This window comes from Monopterus albus, unplaced genomic scaffold (genome assembly GCF_001952655.1).
Source record: "Monopterus albus unplaced genomic scaffold, M_albus_1.0 scaffold58.1, whole genome shotgun sequence".
Classification (NCBI taxonomy): Eukaryota; Metazoa; Chordata; class Actinopteri; order Synbranchiformes; family Synbranchidae; genus Monopterus; species Monopterus albus.
Genome location: NW_018127938.1, coordinates 2,112,586 through 2,131,119, shown reverse-complemented (window position 1 = coordinate 2,131,119; position 18,534 = coordinate 2,112,586). Strand labels below are relative to the sequence as shown.

Below are 18,534 nucleotides of genomic sequence, written 5' to 3'. Positions count from 1 at the left end.
ATTTAACACCATCCCGATTGTTCTATATAATACACGTGAATCATGACTATTAGCTACAACAATATTGGACAAATACTCCCGCTTAGCTTCTTCCACAGTCCTCTGATAGTTGCGCCAACAGTCCTTCAAAATTTGCAGTGAAACTTGCAGTCCATCCTTCTTCCACCTTCTTTCGGCTCTGCGGCACATCTGTCTGGCCACACGAGTTCTAGTGCCAAGCCAGGGTTCCACCCTCGTTTTAGGCAGCACAGTTTTCATGGGGGCCACAGAGTCCAGTATAAGGCTGCAAGAGGATTGAAACCAAGCGCTAAGCCCCTCCGTATCCTCACCAGCCTTGTCAGTGCACACAAACGCTGTGCTAAACAGACCGGCAGTGGAAGGGTTCAGTGTCCGACGGCGCCACCTACACAGAACAGTTTCGCCTCAAAAACAATGGACAAGTGGTCAGAAAAAACATTCGTACAAATATTTAAATTAGTCACAGGCACACCATACGAGAGAACAAGGTCCAGCGTGTGTCCCCGCTCATGTGTAGGACCAGACACACACTGCACCAGTTCAAAAGCATCAATAATAGTTAAAAACTCCCTCACCAGTTGTTTATCAGGGCAACACACATGTATATTAAAATCACCCAATATAAGAAAATGATCACAATGAGGTCTAACGCTGGCCATAAAATCTGCAAAGTCATTCACAAAGTCCTTATTGTATCTCGGTGGCCTGTAAATGACAGCACACAGTACAGGATCCGAATGACCCACCTCAAGTAAAGTCATTTCAAAACTAAAAAACGTAGGCAGGGGTCAAGTACACTGCCTACAAAAAAAGGTTGCTTTAAAAACACACGCTGTCCCTCCACCACGGCCTGACAAGGGTGGCAAGCTAAAATAAAAGAACAACCTGCCAGCAGGAGGTCCGTAAAAGCACTAAAATCCCCGGCATCCACCCAAGTCTCTGTGAGAAAGAGAAGATCCAAATCCATAGAGTTAAAAAAGTCCCTTAAAATAAAGGTTTTGTTCCTCAGCGAGCGGACATTCACCAGGCCAAACCTTGCCAGGTCCCGGGTTTGAGGCACCACCGGTTGCGAAACCGGTCGAAGCGGCTTCAAAGCACAAAGATCCACCCCACGCAGGTGAAGCCGAGAGGGGCAAGGCCCACTGGGCCGCAGGCCCTCGTCACCACCCACAACAAACACCAGATAGCCATGGTTAGAATCCATTACACGCCGCGGCACCATAGAGCCTGGATAAGGTCTCCAGCCCCTCCAGGAGCTGGACGATGAGTATGTAAGATGAGCCTTTAGTCTCACCAACTGCCCACTACCAGTTGTATACTGTATTAGGCTGTACATACCAGATGTTCATCAAAAGAATGTAACACATTCAACTTAGTTGTTCTTTAACTTCAGCTGCAGTGTCAGGGTCACAGACACTGAGGAGCAGACAGAAACCTCCCCACAGAGACGGATTTATTTTGCAACAGTGACACTCATAGGCAGTTACGAGACATTCAAGAGTTTTCAAGTGACAAAATCAGCAGGCTTCATGTAGTTTCCAGTGTAAACTGGTTGTGTGGTACAACTAAGGAAAGCTCAGAGATGACTGCTTCAACTCAGTTCAGTTCACATACACACAGGATATTGGATTCATTCTCTACAATACGCTCTTTCCTTCCTGTCTTTGTCTCTCACTGTGTTGTGCTAGCTGTTTTCTGTACTTGGGCTTGCTCTGTCCTCCTGCATTGCAACTCTCTTTTATATCTTCCATTGTGTGCACCATTCTCGTCTAGTTTCTCTCTCTGATTTTCTTCCTCTTCACTTTTAATTGCCCTCACAGGTCTTGTATATGTGAAGTGATATGATAGAGTATTTAACTCTACAGGTATCAGCACATGTTGTATGTGGCCTTTTGCACCTCATCACAACACATCCTGCACCTATGTTTTTATGTTATCTACTACTGATCTCTGCCCCCCACCTAAGGTGGCTATAATTGTTAAAATAACTGTGAAGAGAAACACAAGTCCAGATAAATGTTTATTTTGCTCCATAACTGCCGGATTTATACAAAAGTTTGCCGGCAACTTTGCTTAAAAGACAATGATATGTCAGTGTTGTCTTCACAACTTATTTCAGCTGAGGTTTAAGTGGTGGACCAGTTTAGCAAAAAAATATATTCATGCGTGTCTAATTTTCATAATGTGCAAAATGTAATTTTGTGATGATAATCATTTTCTCACCACAAGACATTTCTTACTAAATGTAAGTTTTGGCATAGTTATGTTAAGACATGTGCCCCACTTTCTAAAGTTTATGGAAAAGTCATGGTTAAATAATGAAAAAGTCTTGAACTGATGTGAGAGATGCAAGTTCAAGGCTCTGGTAAGTCTTGAGCTTTTAATCTACCTTCCTGACACTCCATCTGCATTGGAATATAAATTGCTTTTGCAAATCAATTCGCTTCCATTTGCAGGAGAAAGGTTTGGGTCAGCTAATGTCTACAACATTTGCATCTTCATACTGGACACTCATAATGCATGGACAGAGACATGCACGTGCACTTCACAGTTGCTGTGGGTGTTTGCAACAGCTCAAACAGCCCATAGCTGATGATGTGGGTGTGCATTACTCAGTCCATCGCAGTCTCTTTTTTTCCACTTTCCACGTTAGCCTAAACCCTATGTACTGCCTATTTATTTGTTCTTAGTTGTTTCAGTCCTTTACTTACCTGCCTTTCTACTGCATGGTTTTTCATCTTTTTCTTTTTTTCTCCAACTTCTAATCTTGACTTTTATTCTTTTTCTTTAGGAAGTGCTGTTGTTTGACATTTGCCATACAAAGTATATATCCAGTACATTGAGCAGTGTGTTTTTCAGTCACTGGATCAGAAACAAAACTATAAAGGCCAGGCTGTTCCCAGAGCAGCTCCCAGGCCCTTTAGGAGGGAGCTTGCCTAACATGGGTTCACCCCCATCTGTGATTGGCAGTGGACTCGTGGTGTTGCCAGACAGTTCAGTAAACGTATAGCCCAAAACATAATTTAAGTGTTGTATTGGGTTTCTCTTGTCACCATGCAAACCTTTCACAACAAGCACTGTAACCCAGGCCTGCTATTGTGTGTTTAACATAAATGTTTTTCCAGTTACAGGAAAAAATATTCTTAATCTCAGGCTCGGCTTTCACCTTTCTATGCACAGTGGCAAAGGAAAAATTCAAGTTTGGTTCCAGGTTGAGTAGAATTAGAAAAATGACTTTTGAACTCTGCAGAGTAACAATGAAGTGCCTGTATTTCTTCTCAAACCTTTTTATATCATTAAATAACTTATTAACAACAAACCTAAGTGAAAAAACAGTGTAATAAGATCTGCAGTATCCAAAACAACAGAAATCACCTCTGGGAAAATGTATTTTTATTTGGACTTTGGATTTTTAGTTTGTCTCATGTCCCATTCACTAACCAGGAGGATTTATGTCCTATACTGCAGCCAGCCACCAGGGGGCGATTGACTCACGGTGGCTTCACATCTGGGTGCTCCATAATTAGTGTACCACCAGTAAACACCTCTGGAACCTACTAATTACTGCATATTGTATATGATTAATATGTACACTAACAGAAATGGAAAAACAAATTTAAAGGCATTTTGAAGACTGAGTTTTAAACTTTAGAACACCAGACTACAGAAGTTGTTTTTTTTTCTGCTTGTAGTCTTTATGCTAAGCTAGCCCTAGCTTTGGAAAGCAAATGAACATAAATCCCAGAATTCCTTTAAAATAATTTTTTTCGACATATCACTTTAAATGTCATTGTAATTTCTTGCTGATGTATAAAGGGACTTTCTTATACCAAGCCACACAAGTATATCCATTTTGAAGTCACAGTAAGTTGTTCCCTGGTGACTGCAGTCTGTCTGCAGGTGTGAGCATGAATGATTGCCCGTGTCTGTCCGTCAGCCATGTGACTGACTGACTGGACCTGTCAGGGTGTACCCCACCTCTCACCTAGTGTCAGCTGGCATTGGCTCCAACCCCTGTGACCTTTAAAGGATAAGCATTGTATATCTGATGGATGGACTGTGTAAAGACCCTTAACAAGTTCATGTGTTTGCATTTAGCTTCATGCATTAAGACCAGGGAGTCTGCAGAGTGTATGTTTGAGTGAAAGCTTTAAGTGTTTTCCTGAATCAGTGAGGTTAAGTCTGCTGAGGTAGGACATTGTTATTGGATTTCAGCTGTGACAGATGGATTTAGGATAATTTGCTTTAGCTGGTGATGCCTAGCTGGGATTAGATTTGAATGGTATAAGTGTGTGCAGACATGCCAATGAGTATTTGCTTTAATGATTTGGCTCATTGTGAAGTTGACATTTGGGTCGTTTGATGTGTTACATTTGTGTGCAAAAAAGATGTAAATGAAGGTGATTAGGATTAGTATGCACATGGATTGGATCTCTGCACATTCAAGTGAGTGTGTCTGACTCCTGTCTGCCTTGAAGAGAGTGTGTGTGTGTGTGTGTGTGTGTGTGTGTGTGTGTTATTGCACTGTGTGGTGGACAGATTAAATGACGTTGCTTTGGCCCTCAGACCTAATGACTTCATTCCCATGCAGGTCACAGCTAACCAGCTCTGATCTGGTTAACGCTGACTTTCCATCTCTGTATGTGAATGTGTCAGTGTGCTGCAGTGCTTGTCTGCGAGAGTGCTTGAATGCATGCCACCATTTGTATGTGACTTTGCATATTTAACAGTTTCCATGCTACATCTTCACCAGTGTGTACATATAGTTTCAGGTACTCTTTGCATTCAGCCAAACCTTCATTCATTCATTTAAAATCTTTTCCATAAAGTTTGCAAGGAAGTATGTCTGTGCTCTGTGCACGTCAAGTTCTTTCACACCTCGTAAAATATTCATCAGAGGTTATAACTTGAATTCAGCCTTTAAACCTCTCTGCCAGCAGTAGTTGTTCGGTTTTGAATTTCCCAACACATTCATATTCCCAGTGCATCGAATAGTGACGTTTTGTCAAGTACTTTTTATGTCCCATACACAGCCAGCTCATATCACTGTAGCTTTGTTATATATTGTGTCCTGTCTTTGACACTGTTTTGTGGGTTTTCTCGGGTTCATATCTTAACTTGTTGCTCTCTTCACCGTGGAAGACACTGACAAGGGACCTGTTTAATCATAGACAGGACAGACCACTGTTGATGGTTTGTTTCCTGCAGTGAGCGTTGGTCTGCTTTAACCGTTTTCTGACCATAATTTTTCCTAAGACAAATCAACAAAAAAACCTTTTCCTAAACATATAGTGGTTATTCACCATTCTTAGAAATGGCTAGCCTGGCTCTGTCTAAAAGTCAAACATGCCCACCAGCACCTCCAAAGCTCACTAATTATAGTTTTATATCTTGTTTGTTTAATATACAAAGGTAAATATGTGAGTTTGTGGTTTTAGGGTAACTTTTGTGTTGTAACTGCTTCTTAACATCTTATCTTTATGCCCATCTTTATGCTAAGCTAATCATCTCCCATCTTCAGCTCCATACTTACGTTTTATCAATCTAAAAAAGTGAACTTTGTATTCAAAGCATTAAATTATATTTTCCAAACTTGTGCCTGAAGCTATCCAGTTCTTGGAAGAATAGGCAGACCAGTAAACATGAATAAATCACTCATTTGTTCAGGTTTTTCCTTGAATTTGTTGCCCACCTGTAGCTTGTGTTGTTTGTATGAGAGGCTTGTTATCGAAGCACTTTTCTTCCTTCTGGCTCTTATTCTCTCTTCATTCAGCCTCCATCTGTTCTTCTGTTATTCTACAGCTCTATCATACTCTCTCCCCGAAGTTAAGCTTGTAATTACGGGGAGCGTGGGTCAAATTGAACAGCTGTTCATTCTCTAATGAGAGAAGCTGAGGATCTTAAGCCAGCAAAGGCAACAGTTCAACACTTTCTCTCTCCCTAATTCCCATCCTCTGTGCTCTGGCCAGTTCTCATTCACTCTTTTCTGTCTCACCTCGCTCCACTATTTCTGTATCAGTCTTAAAAAAACACTCTAATCTTCTTTCACCCTCCATATTTTTCTCATTGTGTCTGGAAAGGAGGGATTACGACAGCAATAATCATTTTTCTCTGCCTTGGCACTTTGGGAGTATTGAAGTATTGAAACTGTGGCTTTTTGCACTTTGCCCGTCTGTGGACTGACATCGTTTCGATCTCGCGTCTTGCCATTATCTGAAGTTTCTCCTACTGTGGTACTTCAGTTTCCCTGTCATCAAAAAAATCCAACAAAAAAGGGAGTTTTTATTTAGTATAACCCACTTTTTTATTTTCTTCAACACCGACGGTAGAGATACTAGTTTTTAGTGACTTTGCTTTCTTTCTGTTTGGAATTTGTACTTAAATTATGAAAATGATTACTTGGTTATCAAAATATTTGCAGTTTTATCTTCAAATTTAAAAAAAAAAACAACTAACTTTTATTTATTTATTTTTTTGTAATTTGTGAACAAACAGTCCCAATGCAAAGATATTCAATTTACTACCCGAGAAGTCTTAAACACAGCAAATATTCACATTTGAGAAGTTGTAACCACCATATGTTGGCATATTTGCTCAGAAATTGACTTGAAGCTTTTTATCATTTTATTGATTGACTTGCCAAGTATTTAAGCTCAACACTAGTTTATCTGTGTAGCTGGATTTTACCGGTGAAGAAGTATAAGACAGAGAAAAGCAGAAAATATTGGCAAGATGTCTACCTAATAAATATCTAGATTAGGTTAGAGATACATTATTAATTTATTGAACATTAGATGTTTGCAATATAGAGTTAATTCCAACATGGAAACAAGACAAATGGCTTCTTCTGAGGCAGGCAGGGAATGATTCTGAACATAAACAGACCAAGAGGAAGGATTCACTCTTTGATACATCTGATCGTCTTCCCTGTCTCTGCAACAGTCTTATCTATACACGCATACTAAATGAATGAAGCTGAAATCATTTGAAAGTGGCCTTCAGCAAATTACACTGAGCGTGTGTCAACCCTCCGACAAGCTAAATTTATCACACATCGCGCATTTTGCTAATCAGAGGGCACGTAGGCAATTTAGCTATTGTCTGAGATGCTGGGATCAGGCTGCTTCACAGCAATAAAGAAATGATGATCATAAAATAAAGAAAACAAATAATGATTCACCACACACTTAATATCCTGCTCCTCTGTCTACCTCACAGATATACCACATCACCTGTAGCAGCCTATCAATCAAACTGAATGGAGTTATTAAATCTGAAATGGCTTTTTGGTCCAGTGGCACCCTACTCATGAAAGCATTGTAAAGTTTTAATTGTACATCTACTGATGCATGTTACAATCTGTATTCAGGTGAAGCAAAATGAAATGTTGCCAGTCAAGATTTTCAGAGCATCCATGTTAAATACAGCAGTTTGTAGAGACACATACACACAGAGGACAGATATGTATCAACCAACCACTACATTTGTTTCATTCATATGTTAAAACAACCTTTTAGCAGCACGCTTTTTGCAAGAGTTCTCATGTATGCATTGTTTTTTTTTTGGACATGTGGGCTTTTATTTTCATGTGTGTGGTGAAAATACACAGCATGTGCATATTCCTGGAAGCTCGGCTCAGCTGTAGATGAATATGTCTCATTTCATACAATACTAATCAGTCTCTTTCAGTTGCCCTCCCTCTGCTCCCCTTCGCGGCTCTTTCTCTCACTCTCTCTCATCTTAGTTTGATTCTCTCCAGCTATCCCCTTCCCTTTCTCGCTTTGACTTCACCTCCTTGCAACTCCTCCCTATTATGCCCTGCCTCAGCAGTTCTCTTCTTTTTGTCAGACCTTTTTCCTTCCCCTCTGTTACCAGCAGCCTTCTCCCCTCTCTGTTCCTTCCTTACCATAACTGTTGAAATGGCGAGAGTGCAGAGGGATTTGTGTGTTGGTGGTGGAGAGTGAGAAATGGGGAGTAGATCATTTTTCTGTTTCAGCTTGGAGTGAATGAAAAGAGCCAATACCAATTTATGCATTTGAATTTCAGTACCAGTGGACATACAGTGTGATAAGTGAGTTCAAGTGTTTTTATCCAGATTAAGATGAGTCCTTTACACCCCCCCCCCCAAAAAAAAAAACAAAAGCCACAACAGAGATTATGTGAATAACATTTTGTGCCTCTGTTCCTGAGCATTTTATTAGATAGAAATATTTGGCAACTACCGTAGTTATCTGAAATTAAATTGTTTTAGAGTGATTGTCAAAAACATAATCTGTAATAAAATATATACACACTACCTGTTCAAAGTTTGGACACACTCTCTTATTGAACTGAATGGGTGTTTTGACTGTATCCAATTGCTTTTTCCAGTGAATGGAACAAGAGTCAACATATTGTACCACAAACTAGAGGCAGAATTATGAATTGGCCCTATATTGGTTGATATTAGCTTATTGTAGACAGTGATATTGGTGTATATGCTGGCAAGAAATTGCAGTACAGACATGGTAAAACTAGCTAGCTTGTCTCTTAATCTTGTCTCTGCTTAAATGTAGGCCACTAGAGGGCAGGACACGCTTGTAGTTGTTACATTTGCTGTGGAAGTAAGGCAGCTTCATTTAGTATTCATTTATTTTCATTATATGTAGTTGTAGGCTAAAACACTTGTTCCCATTCGTCCCAGTCCAGAAGTCAGTGTCCTTGGGCAAGACACTGAACCCCCAAGTTGCTCTTGGCCACCAGGAGCAACTTGGGGGTTCAGTTTAATTAGCATTTTAATGTTTTATCTGTGTGCATTAAACACTTTGAATTATCTTTGTGTATGAAAATGTACTATATAAATAAATTCACCATCTTAGTCACTACAGTGGAAGAACATCTGTATTAGCATTCTTCAAGTCTGAATTGTAATCTGCAATAAATGGCTGAGTGGAAACGTTTCTTATGTTGATTTTTTTTTGTTGTTGTTGTTTTCTTTTCTTGTTTTCTGGTGCCACCAACATGCAAGCTGAGCCCAGTAATTAGTATACGTACTGTATTTTCCATTAGTGCTAATTGAACAATATTTCTATGGCTGCAGGAAGCCCTAAGGGTATATAGACACCACCCACGCACCTGAGCTAGGTTTTTGTCACAGCAACTCACACTGATAAAGAAATAATGAGATGAGGCTGAAATGCTTCCATTATGATCACTGCTGATCACTGTTAGCTTGGTAATGCACAGAAAACAGGAGTTGGTGGAGGGAGGCAACTAGCCAAGAAGAGCTCTCATGGGACCCAGAGTAGGAGGTTGTACTTACTGCAAGGAGTACCTACAGTAAAGTACTACTGTGAAATTAAGGATGATGCCTTTCAATTCTCCCCCCTGTATTATATACTGTGTATGCAACAGACAAGCTTTGACGCTTGAGAAAAGAAATACAGAAAATCTGTCACGGGCTATTTAACACAGGTAAAAGGTATTTAGACAAAATTCAAATTAAAAGGCGATATATGTGTGTGTGTGTGTGTGTGTGTGTGTGTGTGTGTGTGACGTACATTTAGGTTCAGCCTTGACAAACTAATAATGTAATACAGATCTAATGTCTAGGGTGCAGAATAATTTGGTGAAATGATGATTTGAACCATGGTGCTGGTTAAAGCCTTCCACATCTTATTGTTGCAGATGAATTCCCTGTATTCCTCCATTTGTTGATGAGGCGCTGCCAGGTGCCTACATCAAACCTGAGTACTCCCGAGTACTAATGTGGAAATGTATTGATTGTGGATAAAAGAATGTCTGTCTTGTTAGAGCGGGAACATACTTTGTAGTTGTCTCAGTAAATACAGCCTTCAGAAGTATAAACACAAGTTGACGAGACAATAGAGACAGAGATGATTGACAGGCAGCTCTAAGGAATAGGTGTTTATTACCGTCTAGTCCGGTGGGAGGTTCAACCTTTGCTTAAATGTCTCATTTTGATTACTATACCCATGTGCAGACGCATGTTTTGCTTCCCTCCCTCTCTCAATTTTGCTCACTTGCACATGTCATGGTTTATCATGCCCTTCAAACTTGCCTGTAAATTAGACTGAAGAATAAACTGGGTTTTTTAGGCTCTGCAATCAGTTTGCTACAGACATCACACAATAACGAGACAAATTAAGGCAGTAAATGAAGCGGAAAAAATGGAGATGATGAAAAAAATCTAGACTAATCATTATTTTTAGTCATTCAGGTTTCTGAAGCAATTTTTGTCCTTATTTATGAAGCCACTGAGATGCTATAAAAAAAGGGGGATAGTGAGAAGAGGGATCAGGCCTGTGGATGAAGATATGTACTAATAGATAAGTGGAAATAGGGGGTTTTGTGCTCTACAGTGTTGTACTGTAGTCAGAAACAAGCCTGTGGTGCCCCTTAGTGGGCAAACAGTTGATCAAGTGGGGAAAATACTGAGGATTATGATAATTAAACAGGATTTACTTTGAATTTAGAGGAAACATTATTTAAAGTTATGTTCTACACCATACCTTTTAGCTTTCATCATCTATATTGTCATGTTTTGCTTCTCTTTCTCTATTTGACAATGAATGAATATTGAAACTTTGCCTCTCATGCACTGCACTTATTCTCTCCCTCTTCCCTTTCTTTCCACTCCCAGGACAGCAAAGAGCCTCCTGATTGCTGCCTTAGTGAGTCTTTTACTTCTCCATCCTGTACGCTGGGAGTTGACCTGCGTCGTGGCAGGCGCCGTTTCTCGGGCAACCTGCAGCTACCTCCACTGTCATGGCGTCAGGGCGAAAGATCGCGGACACCTGACGAGGAGATCATGGCCAGGCCAACGTCGCTGCCATTTGGAGCCCCTCCTAGGATAGACATCACGCCGGTTGATCCTGAACAGTGAGTGGACTTAAATACACAATTGGGTTCTGTTGCCCCCAAAACAAACTTTGTGTTTAGGAAAACGGTTAAAACCACCCAGATACACCCAAACATCTGTCATTGTCAGACTGAACTCTATAGAGATTTATCACCTCACAACAGTGATACACTATTCATGTGCACAGGCGCTACTGCTGACATATTAACTACACATGCACCAGCTCACAATGCCATTACAGAGGGGAGGTAGCGTACAAGCAACCATACTTTCTGAACTTCATTTTCCTGCAGTGTTTACTATTGGGATGGTTAAACAATGTCCTGGTGAAAGCCCTGTCCCTCAAATATTATAATGCTTAAAACAAACATAGTTCAAGGAGGAAGTCTTTTTTTAAGGCTTGGATGATCTCTTGAGTCAACAGCCAAGTGTGTGGAGGCCAGAAGTGGCTCAACCTCTGTGGTCATGAGTATAACTTAGATTTGACCTCAGTGGTTTGGGAAAGCTGTCAGACAACAAGAAGTGTAAAGATTTCAGGAAGAGTTGGCCATCTTTTATGCCCTTTTTTAGGGGGCAAATAATGGGTGTGATGTACCATTTAGTCCTTATAATTGGAGTGAGTGCTGTGTCTGTACTGTATTCTTCTTCTAGTGCATTCTCACTGGTCTAAGCCAAGATTTTGCCTTATCACAGACTCTGTTTTTCTTTTATTTACCCTGACTCTCTTGGCACAGCTTGGTGATGTTGCTTGTGCTTTTCACTGATGATGTAGTTCTGTTTCATCTGACTGTGGCATTAAGCAAACACTGGGCTTACAAAAGCGATGCCATGTAAAATTCCTGAGATTAAACACAATGCCCTGCTTATTGAGAAATGACCAAGTTTGAAGAGTTGCAATTTATCTTTTTACCAGAAGGGTGCAGTCTAGTCATGTTGACTGGATGGAAAAAGCTGAGTTAGTGGAGAAACATAAGTGCAGATAGCTTCCACACACAGTTTCATGGAATGGTTTCATGAGTGTTAACATCAGATGTTCTGACCTTTTGTATTCACCTGATTTGGGAGATTTTAGACTGATGTGTTAAGGTCCATCACTCTTGACTGTCATAAAAAAAAACACCACCAAGGCTTGTGGTGTTTTTTACCCTACATCTGAACACAGTTGTTGTTTTTATTATTTTATTACAATGTGATAATGATTTCCAGTTTGTATGTTAACAGTGAGTTTATTGGTGGGCATACAGTCTGCTCGGGCACCCATTGTAGCAAGTCAGGTGGGTGTCAGTCAGTAGATGTGTCCCCTGTGTGCTTTTCCCTCTTGGCCCTCCTCTCAATTAAAAAAAAAACGTCACACTATGTGCCCTTCAGGCATTACAGCTGCTAAATGTTAGGATTAGCAGAGGCCTTCTGAAGGTCTTTAATTCTGATTACTCTCTTCCCCCTTGAAGTTATAAGCAGGTAGAAATGTGTGTGTACAGTTGTCTGTAGCACTATTTATACGCCACACTTAAGTGTGTTTGGCTGTGCCTCTTTCACTGCTAGTGAAAATGCATGTATTGACACCTATCCGCCATAACATTATGACCACCTGCCTAATACTGTGTCCACAGTACTCAGTGTGTTGGTCGGTTGGCACTCATGTCACTCTGCAGCTCACTGTGCATCTTCTGTGAATCCGTTTGCTTCCATAGTTCTACTGTCAGGAAGAGTGCAGATGTGTCGACCATTCAGTGAAAAACCTGTGTTACAGTGGTCATGAGGACAAGTTGGAGAGAATGTTTTAGACAAATTCAGTAGCCTCCCCACTGTAGGTGTGACATCACCACTATAGCTGCTGAATGTTTCTCTTCATAGAGACCAATGTACAGTGTTTATCATTTTCAACCATTTTAATAAAGATCTAACAAAATGGAATCTTTTGAAAAGGATTAATGAAATTTAAAAGTTTCATCTACAGTAGGTCAACTTCATCATCAGTGAGCATTGGGCTAATGCTGTTCACTTCACCTGTCAGTGATCATGATGTTATGGCTGATCGGTGTATGTTGTGCATGAAGTCAGTGGGTACATTTACAGTACATGCACACTAGTAAATCGGATCCTGACCTGAAATAAATTTAACAGCTGCACCAGCTTTTAGAACAAGAATCAAACGCTTTGTGTTGAATCACTATAGCTCGGTTCTTTTGACTGCTTCTGACAGCCAGCTGACAGGAAATATGCATAAATCTTAGGTGTCTGCACAAGAGGGAAAAACTAGTTGATAGTCTGCTGTGGTTTTATTAGATGTGACAAACAAAAAAACAAGCTACAATACCATAAATATGCCACTGTCAGTTTGCTTAAAAGGTCTCATGTGCTTGGAATATAAAGTTAGGTTTATGGTAATATGTTGCCACTTCCACGCAAAGTCTAGCTTTGCTTGTGGAAGATGATTTGTCGGGTGAATGGCTACAGATGAGTGACAGCAAAACTATGGGTGATGCTAAATGATGGCGATTTCTTAAAGATGCTCCATGATGGCCCAGTAGTGATGGATGGCTCAGTGTGTGTAACAACTGTATTTAGTGGGGTTGCAACAATTCATTATTTTTTTGATTTCATTATTCTGTTTGTTTGTTTACACTTAAAAATTTCTGGGCCATTGCAATGTCTTTTAGATGTCTTGTTTTGATCAGTCAACAGTTGGAAACAACTTTACAAGGATATTAAACTGGATAAACTCGTACTAGAGAAGCAGCAGCTAGAAAATGTTATGATCATGATTGTGCTGATTAATTTTTTTTGTCAGTTGACTAATCGTTTCAGGTTTACTAGACATGCTGTTTCCTGTAGCCCCTGCAGATGCCTCTCCAAACTTGATTTGAAACTATATTTGGATGTGTTTTTCGCCCTGGGTCAAGATGACACCAGTCAGATTATGGCTTGTCTGCACTATGTGTGCTTTCTTTGTGTTGTTGAGCACTGCCCCCTTCGCTGGTGTCCCAGACAGCTTTTGTGTGGGTGTGAGTAATCCACGCTGCCAGTGAGAATAAATTTGATCTTACACTTTTCATTTTAGCACACACAGAAACTGAAGGAGACAAATTACGCATCCTCACTGTATTTGTGTTAACGTGTAGTTCCAGGTATTTGCTTCAGTCATACAGTGCGTATTAAGAGTATTCAGTCCCCCCTTGCACTTTTTTCAAAAATAAGATGGTTAGCATTGTACCTGCTAAACATTAGCAAGTGAGCATTGTCACTGTAAGCTTGTAAACACTGACACTGAGGTCAAAGGCCTGCTGAGCTTAGTCTTGTTTAAGATAAATGACTTAACAGATTAATTAGTAGTCCAAATGGTAGTTAAATGCTTTTTGTCAGGGGAAAAATTGATTAATTGACTAATCATAACTCATCATCATCAACTGTGAGTAGCTGCCAGAGCTCCTTTTACAGTTGACTGCAGGGCTATTGTACATCTCGGCTCTATTTGTGCTGCGACTGTGCATTGATTGCTTTCATTCAAGCCCTCAAAGATGTAAAAAACCGAGTCTAACATGGAGTGAAATGGTCCAAATGAATCTTTCATTTCTTTTAAGTTGCCTTGCAAGCAGTTTTTTTTTTTTTTTTTTTTGCCGTTCTCATATTCGTTTTGACATTCACCTTTTGTCATCCCCTTTTTAGTGCAGACATCTCACTAAAGTGCAAGAGCCAGTGACAGAGCTGTTGTGTTACAGGTATTTTGGGTTTGTTCATTCTTTCTTTCATATTATGTCTTCAGCAGCAGCACTGTGTTCCAGGTGGCAGGCAGTTGGAGAAACTGAGAATTTGTTCTTTCTTTTTTATGCTTTTCAACCATGCTAGTGAAATGGCTCCAGGAATGGCAATGTCTGTTTGTGGCTCAGTTGGTCTGCCATTTGGACTGAAATATGTCAACGACGATTTGATGGATTGTCATGAAGCTTTGTACAGATATTCATCCTCCCCACAGGATGAATCACACTTACTTTGATGGTCCTTTGAGTTTATGTAGTACTACCAGCTGGTTGACATTTTTGGCTTTTAGTGAAACATTAGTAACACTTTCCTGTTATTCTAGATGAATTGCATGTGCAGTAGTCTGTCCTACTTGGCTTCATGAAGCAGTGAATGTGTAGACTCTTAAAGCATGGTTTTGATTGCTTTTGTAAAGTTACTGCTCCAAACTCCAGTTCAGCAAGATGGCGGCAATGCACCTTTACATTGGTTTGCCAACTGCCAATCAAAGCAAGAAGAAGAAGAAGGAAAAGTTTTTGTAAAGTGAGATAATGTCAGTTCACACATCATTTAAACAGCAATTAAAATATTGCTGTAGATGATATATAGGTAATCACGCACCCATAGTGCTACCAGCAATGTTTTTGTTTACAGATCTTGTAAAATATCTACAAAATGGACTGGCACAAAGTTTTGGACAGCATTCATGATGCCCAAATGTTTAACCTGACTTTTTCCTTTATTACTGTGTTATGTATTGTATGATTTTACAGTCAGTTCACCCACTAGTGTTAATTTAGCTTGTTTTCTAGTGAAATCATATTTGAAATGTAATGTAGGAGAGTGACTAGCGGAAAGACCCAGGAATATCCTGCATCATTGGGTGATTTTTAAACCACAAGTGATGCACACTTTCACCTGCTGTGCTCCTTTGATGCCTCACATTACTACAGGTGTTTTCTTCTTTATATACAAGCTTGGGAAGCTTGCAAAAGGGTTTATTGTAGTGAGAAAGTGTTTCATGCTTTGATGGCTCAAAATTGTCAGTGACTCACAACCACAACAAATCAGGCCAGTGAGGAGATGAGCAAGCACTCACACATCCTATACTTGTCACGCTGCCATTCTTCTTTTTTTTAATGTTCCTGTAGGATTTTCTCACTCATCATCTCTGTCTTTCTACCTTCGGGGTCACTTTTCTTTATGTTCGGCTCTTCACATAGAGTAGTCTTTTGTGTGTGTGGATATGTATCCAGAGTGACTGAATCTATCTGTTCTTTCTTCCTTTCTCTCTACATTCTGTGCCAATCTCATGGTTGGATTGCTTCCATAGAGACAGAGAGAGAAAATGTGTGTAAGATTGTGATGGAATATACTGTGTGTAGCAACTTAATATGTACAGCAGTCACCTTCTTACTTGAAAAAGGCTTTCATGTACTGGCATAAATGCAAGTTTATTTGAATGGGTTCACCCTTGAGCTGTGAATCATTTTTCTCACTGATGCTGACATGAAGCTGTTTGCTTTTATCTTCTTTGCAAATTGCCTTTTTTCCCTCACCTCACGCACCAGGTGCCTGCCTCACACAAAGTCACAACATTATCAGCAACATTACCACAAATCCTGGCTAAATAAATAATAAATCTGACAACCTGTTACTGTGCCTGCCTGCTTGTCGTCACACATTCCACCAGCCAATCCTTGACAATGGGGTGTGGCTTTCGTTCACTGCGTGTCTGTTCTGAACTCCTTGTGTATATTCTGAATGAAAGAGCAAGTGAAGCATTTGCCTGCGTGCTGTGCGTTTGCTCCGCTCACTGCTCTGACTGTGAGTGAAAGCAAATTTGACTTGAGGCTCGGCATATTGGGATTCACCCTAGGCCACCCTGAGAGTGCCTTTGGGAGAGGTGGAGGTTGTTTGCAGAGAGGAGGTCAGTCAAGCAGTGGTTGATGGAGGGGAGAGCAAGACAGGAGGAATCAGAGAGCAGTTCTCATCCCTTCTGCGTCTTTCATCAAGGGATCCTCCAACATCAAGCTGCCTGGATAGACTGAGAGAAAGAGCTGGCACTGAGCTGTGCACTCAGTAAGCATCACCAGTAACAGAGGGACACAGGGAGAGTAATCTGGAAGTGGGCTGTGCACTTAACAGGCAGCAAGGCCAGGAAAGCCGAGGAATGTTGAGAAGAGGAATTCTTCTCTCCTTTACCTGAGGGAAAAGCTCCTCTGAGAGTCTCTGATAAACAGAAGACAAGCAGGAAAGCACTCTGCATGAGCCAAAAGAAAGCGTGAGGTAGAGGGCACAACTGCTGGCTGGTTCATCCCTATACTCCTGAAGGACAGGGAGAAAGGGGAAGGATACAGAAGCAAACAAGGAAAAAGGTAAATGTTTGCATGTGAGGTAGCTTCAGTCTTCACAAGATTTTATCCAGCTTTAAACAGCTTTGTGTCTCAATAAGACCAGAGGAGGAGAAAATCTGCTGTACATGACTGGTTGGCAGGACTGACTTTAGTGGCAGAATTTGACAGAGGAGCCAAAGTCTGCCATACACGACTGTACCCAGCCTGCAGGGATGTCATCCAAGGAGCTGAGTGTTGAGATGGACTCCTGCATCCGAACATTCAAGGAGCACATGCACCTGGAGCTGGAGCCCCCAAAGATGCCAGGTGTGGTGGGAGGGAAGAGGGGCGCCACATCTCCCAAACTGTCGCCCCGAAGCTCCCCACGCCTCTTTCGCAAATTGATGGTCAACAAGAGCATCCGACAGAGGCGACGCTTCACTGTAGCTCATACCTGGTAAGGTCTGTGGGGGCGTGGTTGGAAAAATAGAGGAGGGGGGAAAAGAGGTTTGACACATACAGTACAGAAATGAGAGGGGTCAGGAGAAAATATACAGCACAGGGTGGCATGTAGCAGAAGATGAATGTGATGAGATGGAGAAGGGAAGAGATGTGGATAGAAAGAGGAAAGGGACATAACGGGATTATATTGGTGGTGAAATGGAAGAGAGGTTAAGGCAGACAGCAAAGAAGAGTGGGTGGCTGAGGGGAAAATGACAGGAAAGAAGTGGAGATGGACAGATAAATCAGTTAAGAAGAGAAGTCAGGGGGTTAATGAGACAGCCAGCCAGGAAAACTATATCTCAGGGAAGGGGAAAAATGTGGTAAATGGTAAATTTTGTGGTAAGAGCGAGTTTTGTGAGTGGGGTCAAATGTGTCTGGTGCTGTTGTCTAGAGATTTGTCACTGGGCTAGAGGATTACATAACAGAATCCAGTCACATTTAGCAGACTTCCCTGTCCTCCATTTTGATGGACTGTAGTGCATCTCTGCCCTGTACCTAGGTAAAATGTGTGTGTTTGTGTGTGTGCGAGTCGGCCCCCATCTTGGATGGATACAGCGATGTGGACAGAGTCTTAGGTGCATTATGCAACCCGGTGGTTCCTGACCTTCTTGGTTCACAGCCCCATTGAATGAATGGACGTCTGCAAAACACAATATAAGTTCAAAGCTAACATAGTGCAACGTCACGCATGCACAGTCTGGTTGTGTTATTTATCCTGTACGTTTCCTAGAAAAAGCCCAAAGACTGGAAGCCTCAAGGGTCAAAATATTTTTAAAGTATGGAACTTTTTATAAACCCAATATTCCATCTTATTATTAATGATAATTTTTTCCCTTGGCTACTGTGGATCATTTTGTACCCCATCCCCCACCCAGCCCCTGAGTCTGCCTCTTCATTTTGCAGCAGTTAAGCACTAAACTAGATGTGACGACGGGGCTTGCTACAGTATGTTATGCACCATATGGATTAGAGGTGAGGAAAAGAGCTGCTGTGATTTGACTACAGAAGCTTCAAGGTTATTTTTGTCCCTCATCAACACAGCAGTTAGACGGGAAAAGGAACTGGCATATGCCCATA

General features: G+C 41.0%; 1 protein-coding gene across 2 annotated transcripts in view; it reads left to right on the top strand.

Moving 5' to 3' along the window:
• The window catches only part of pde4ba (phosphodiesterase 4B, cAMP-specific a), a 129,084-nt gene that overhangs the window by 1,765 nt on the left and 108,785 nt on the right, over window positions 1-18,534 (top strand). Inside the window, exon 2 of one of the 2 annotated variants that reach the window (XM_020602769.1) lies at window positions 10,661-10,899. In XM_020602769.1, coding sequence (XP_020458425.1) covers window positions 10,661-10,899 — 239 coding nt within the window. Of the gene's footprint in view, window positions 1-10,660; window positions 10,900-16,404; window positions 17,411-18,534 lie in introns of those variants that run through there. The other variant, XM_020602770.1, reaches the window with a different exon arrangement.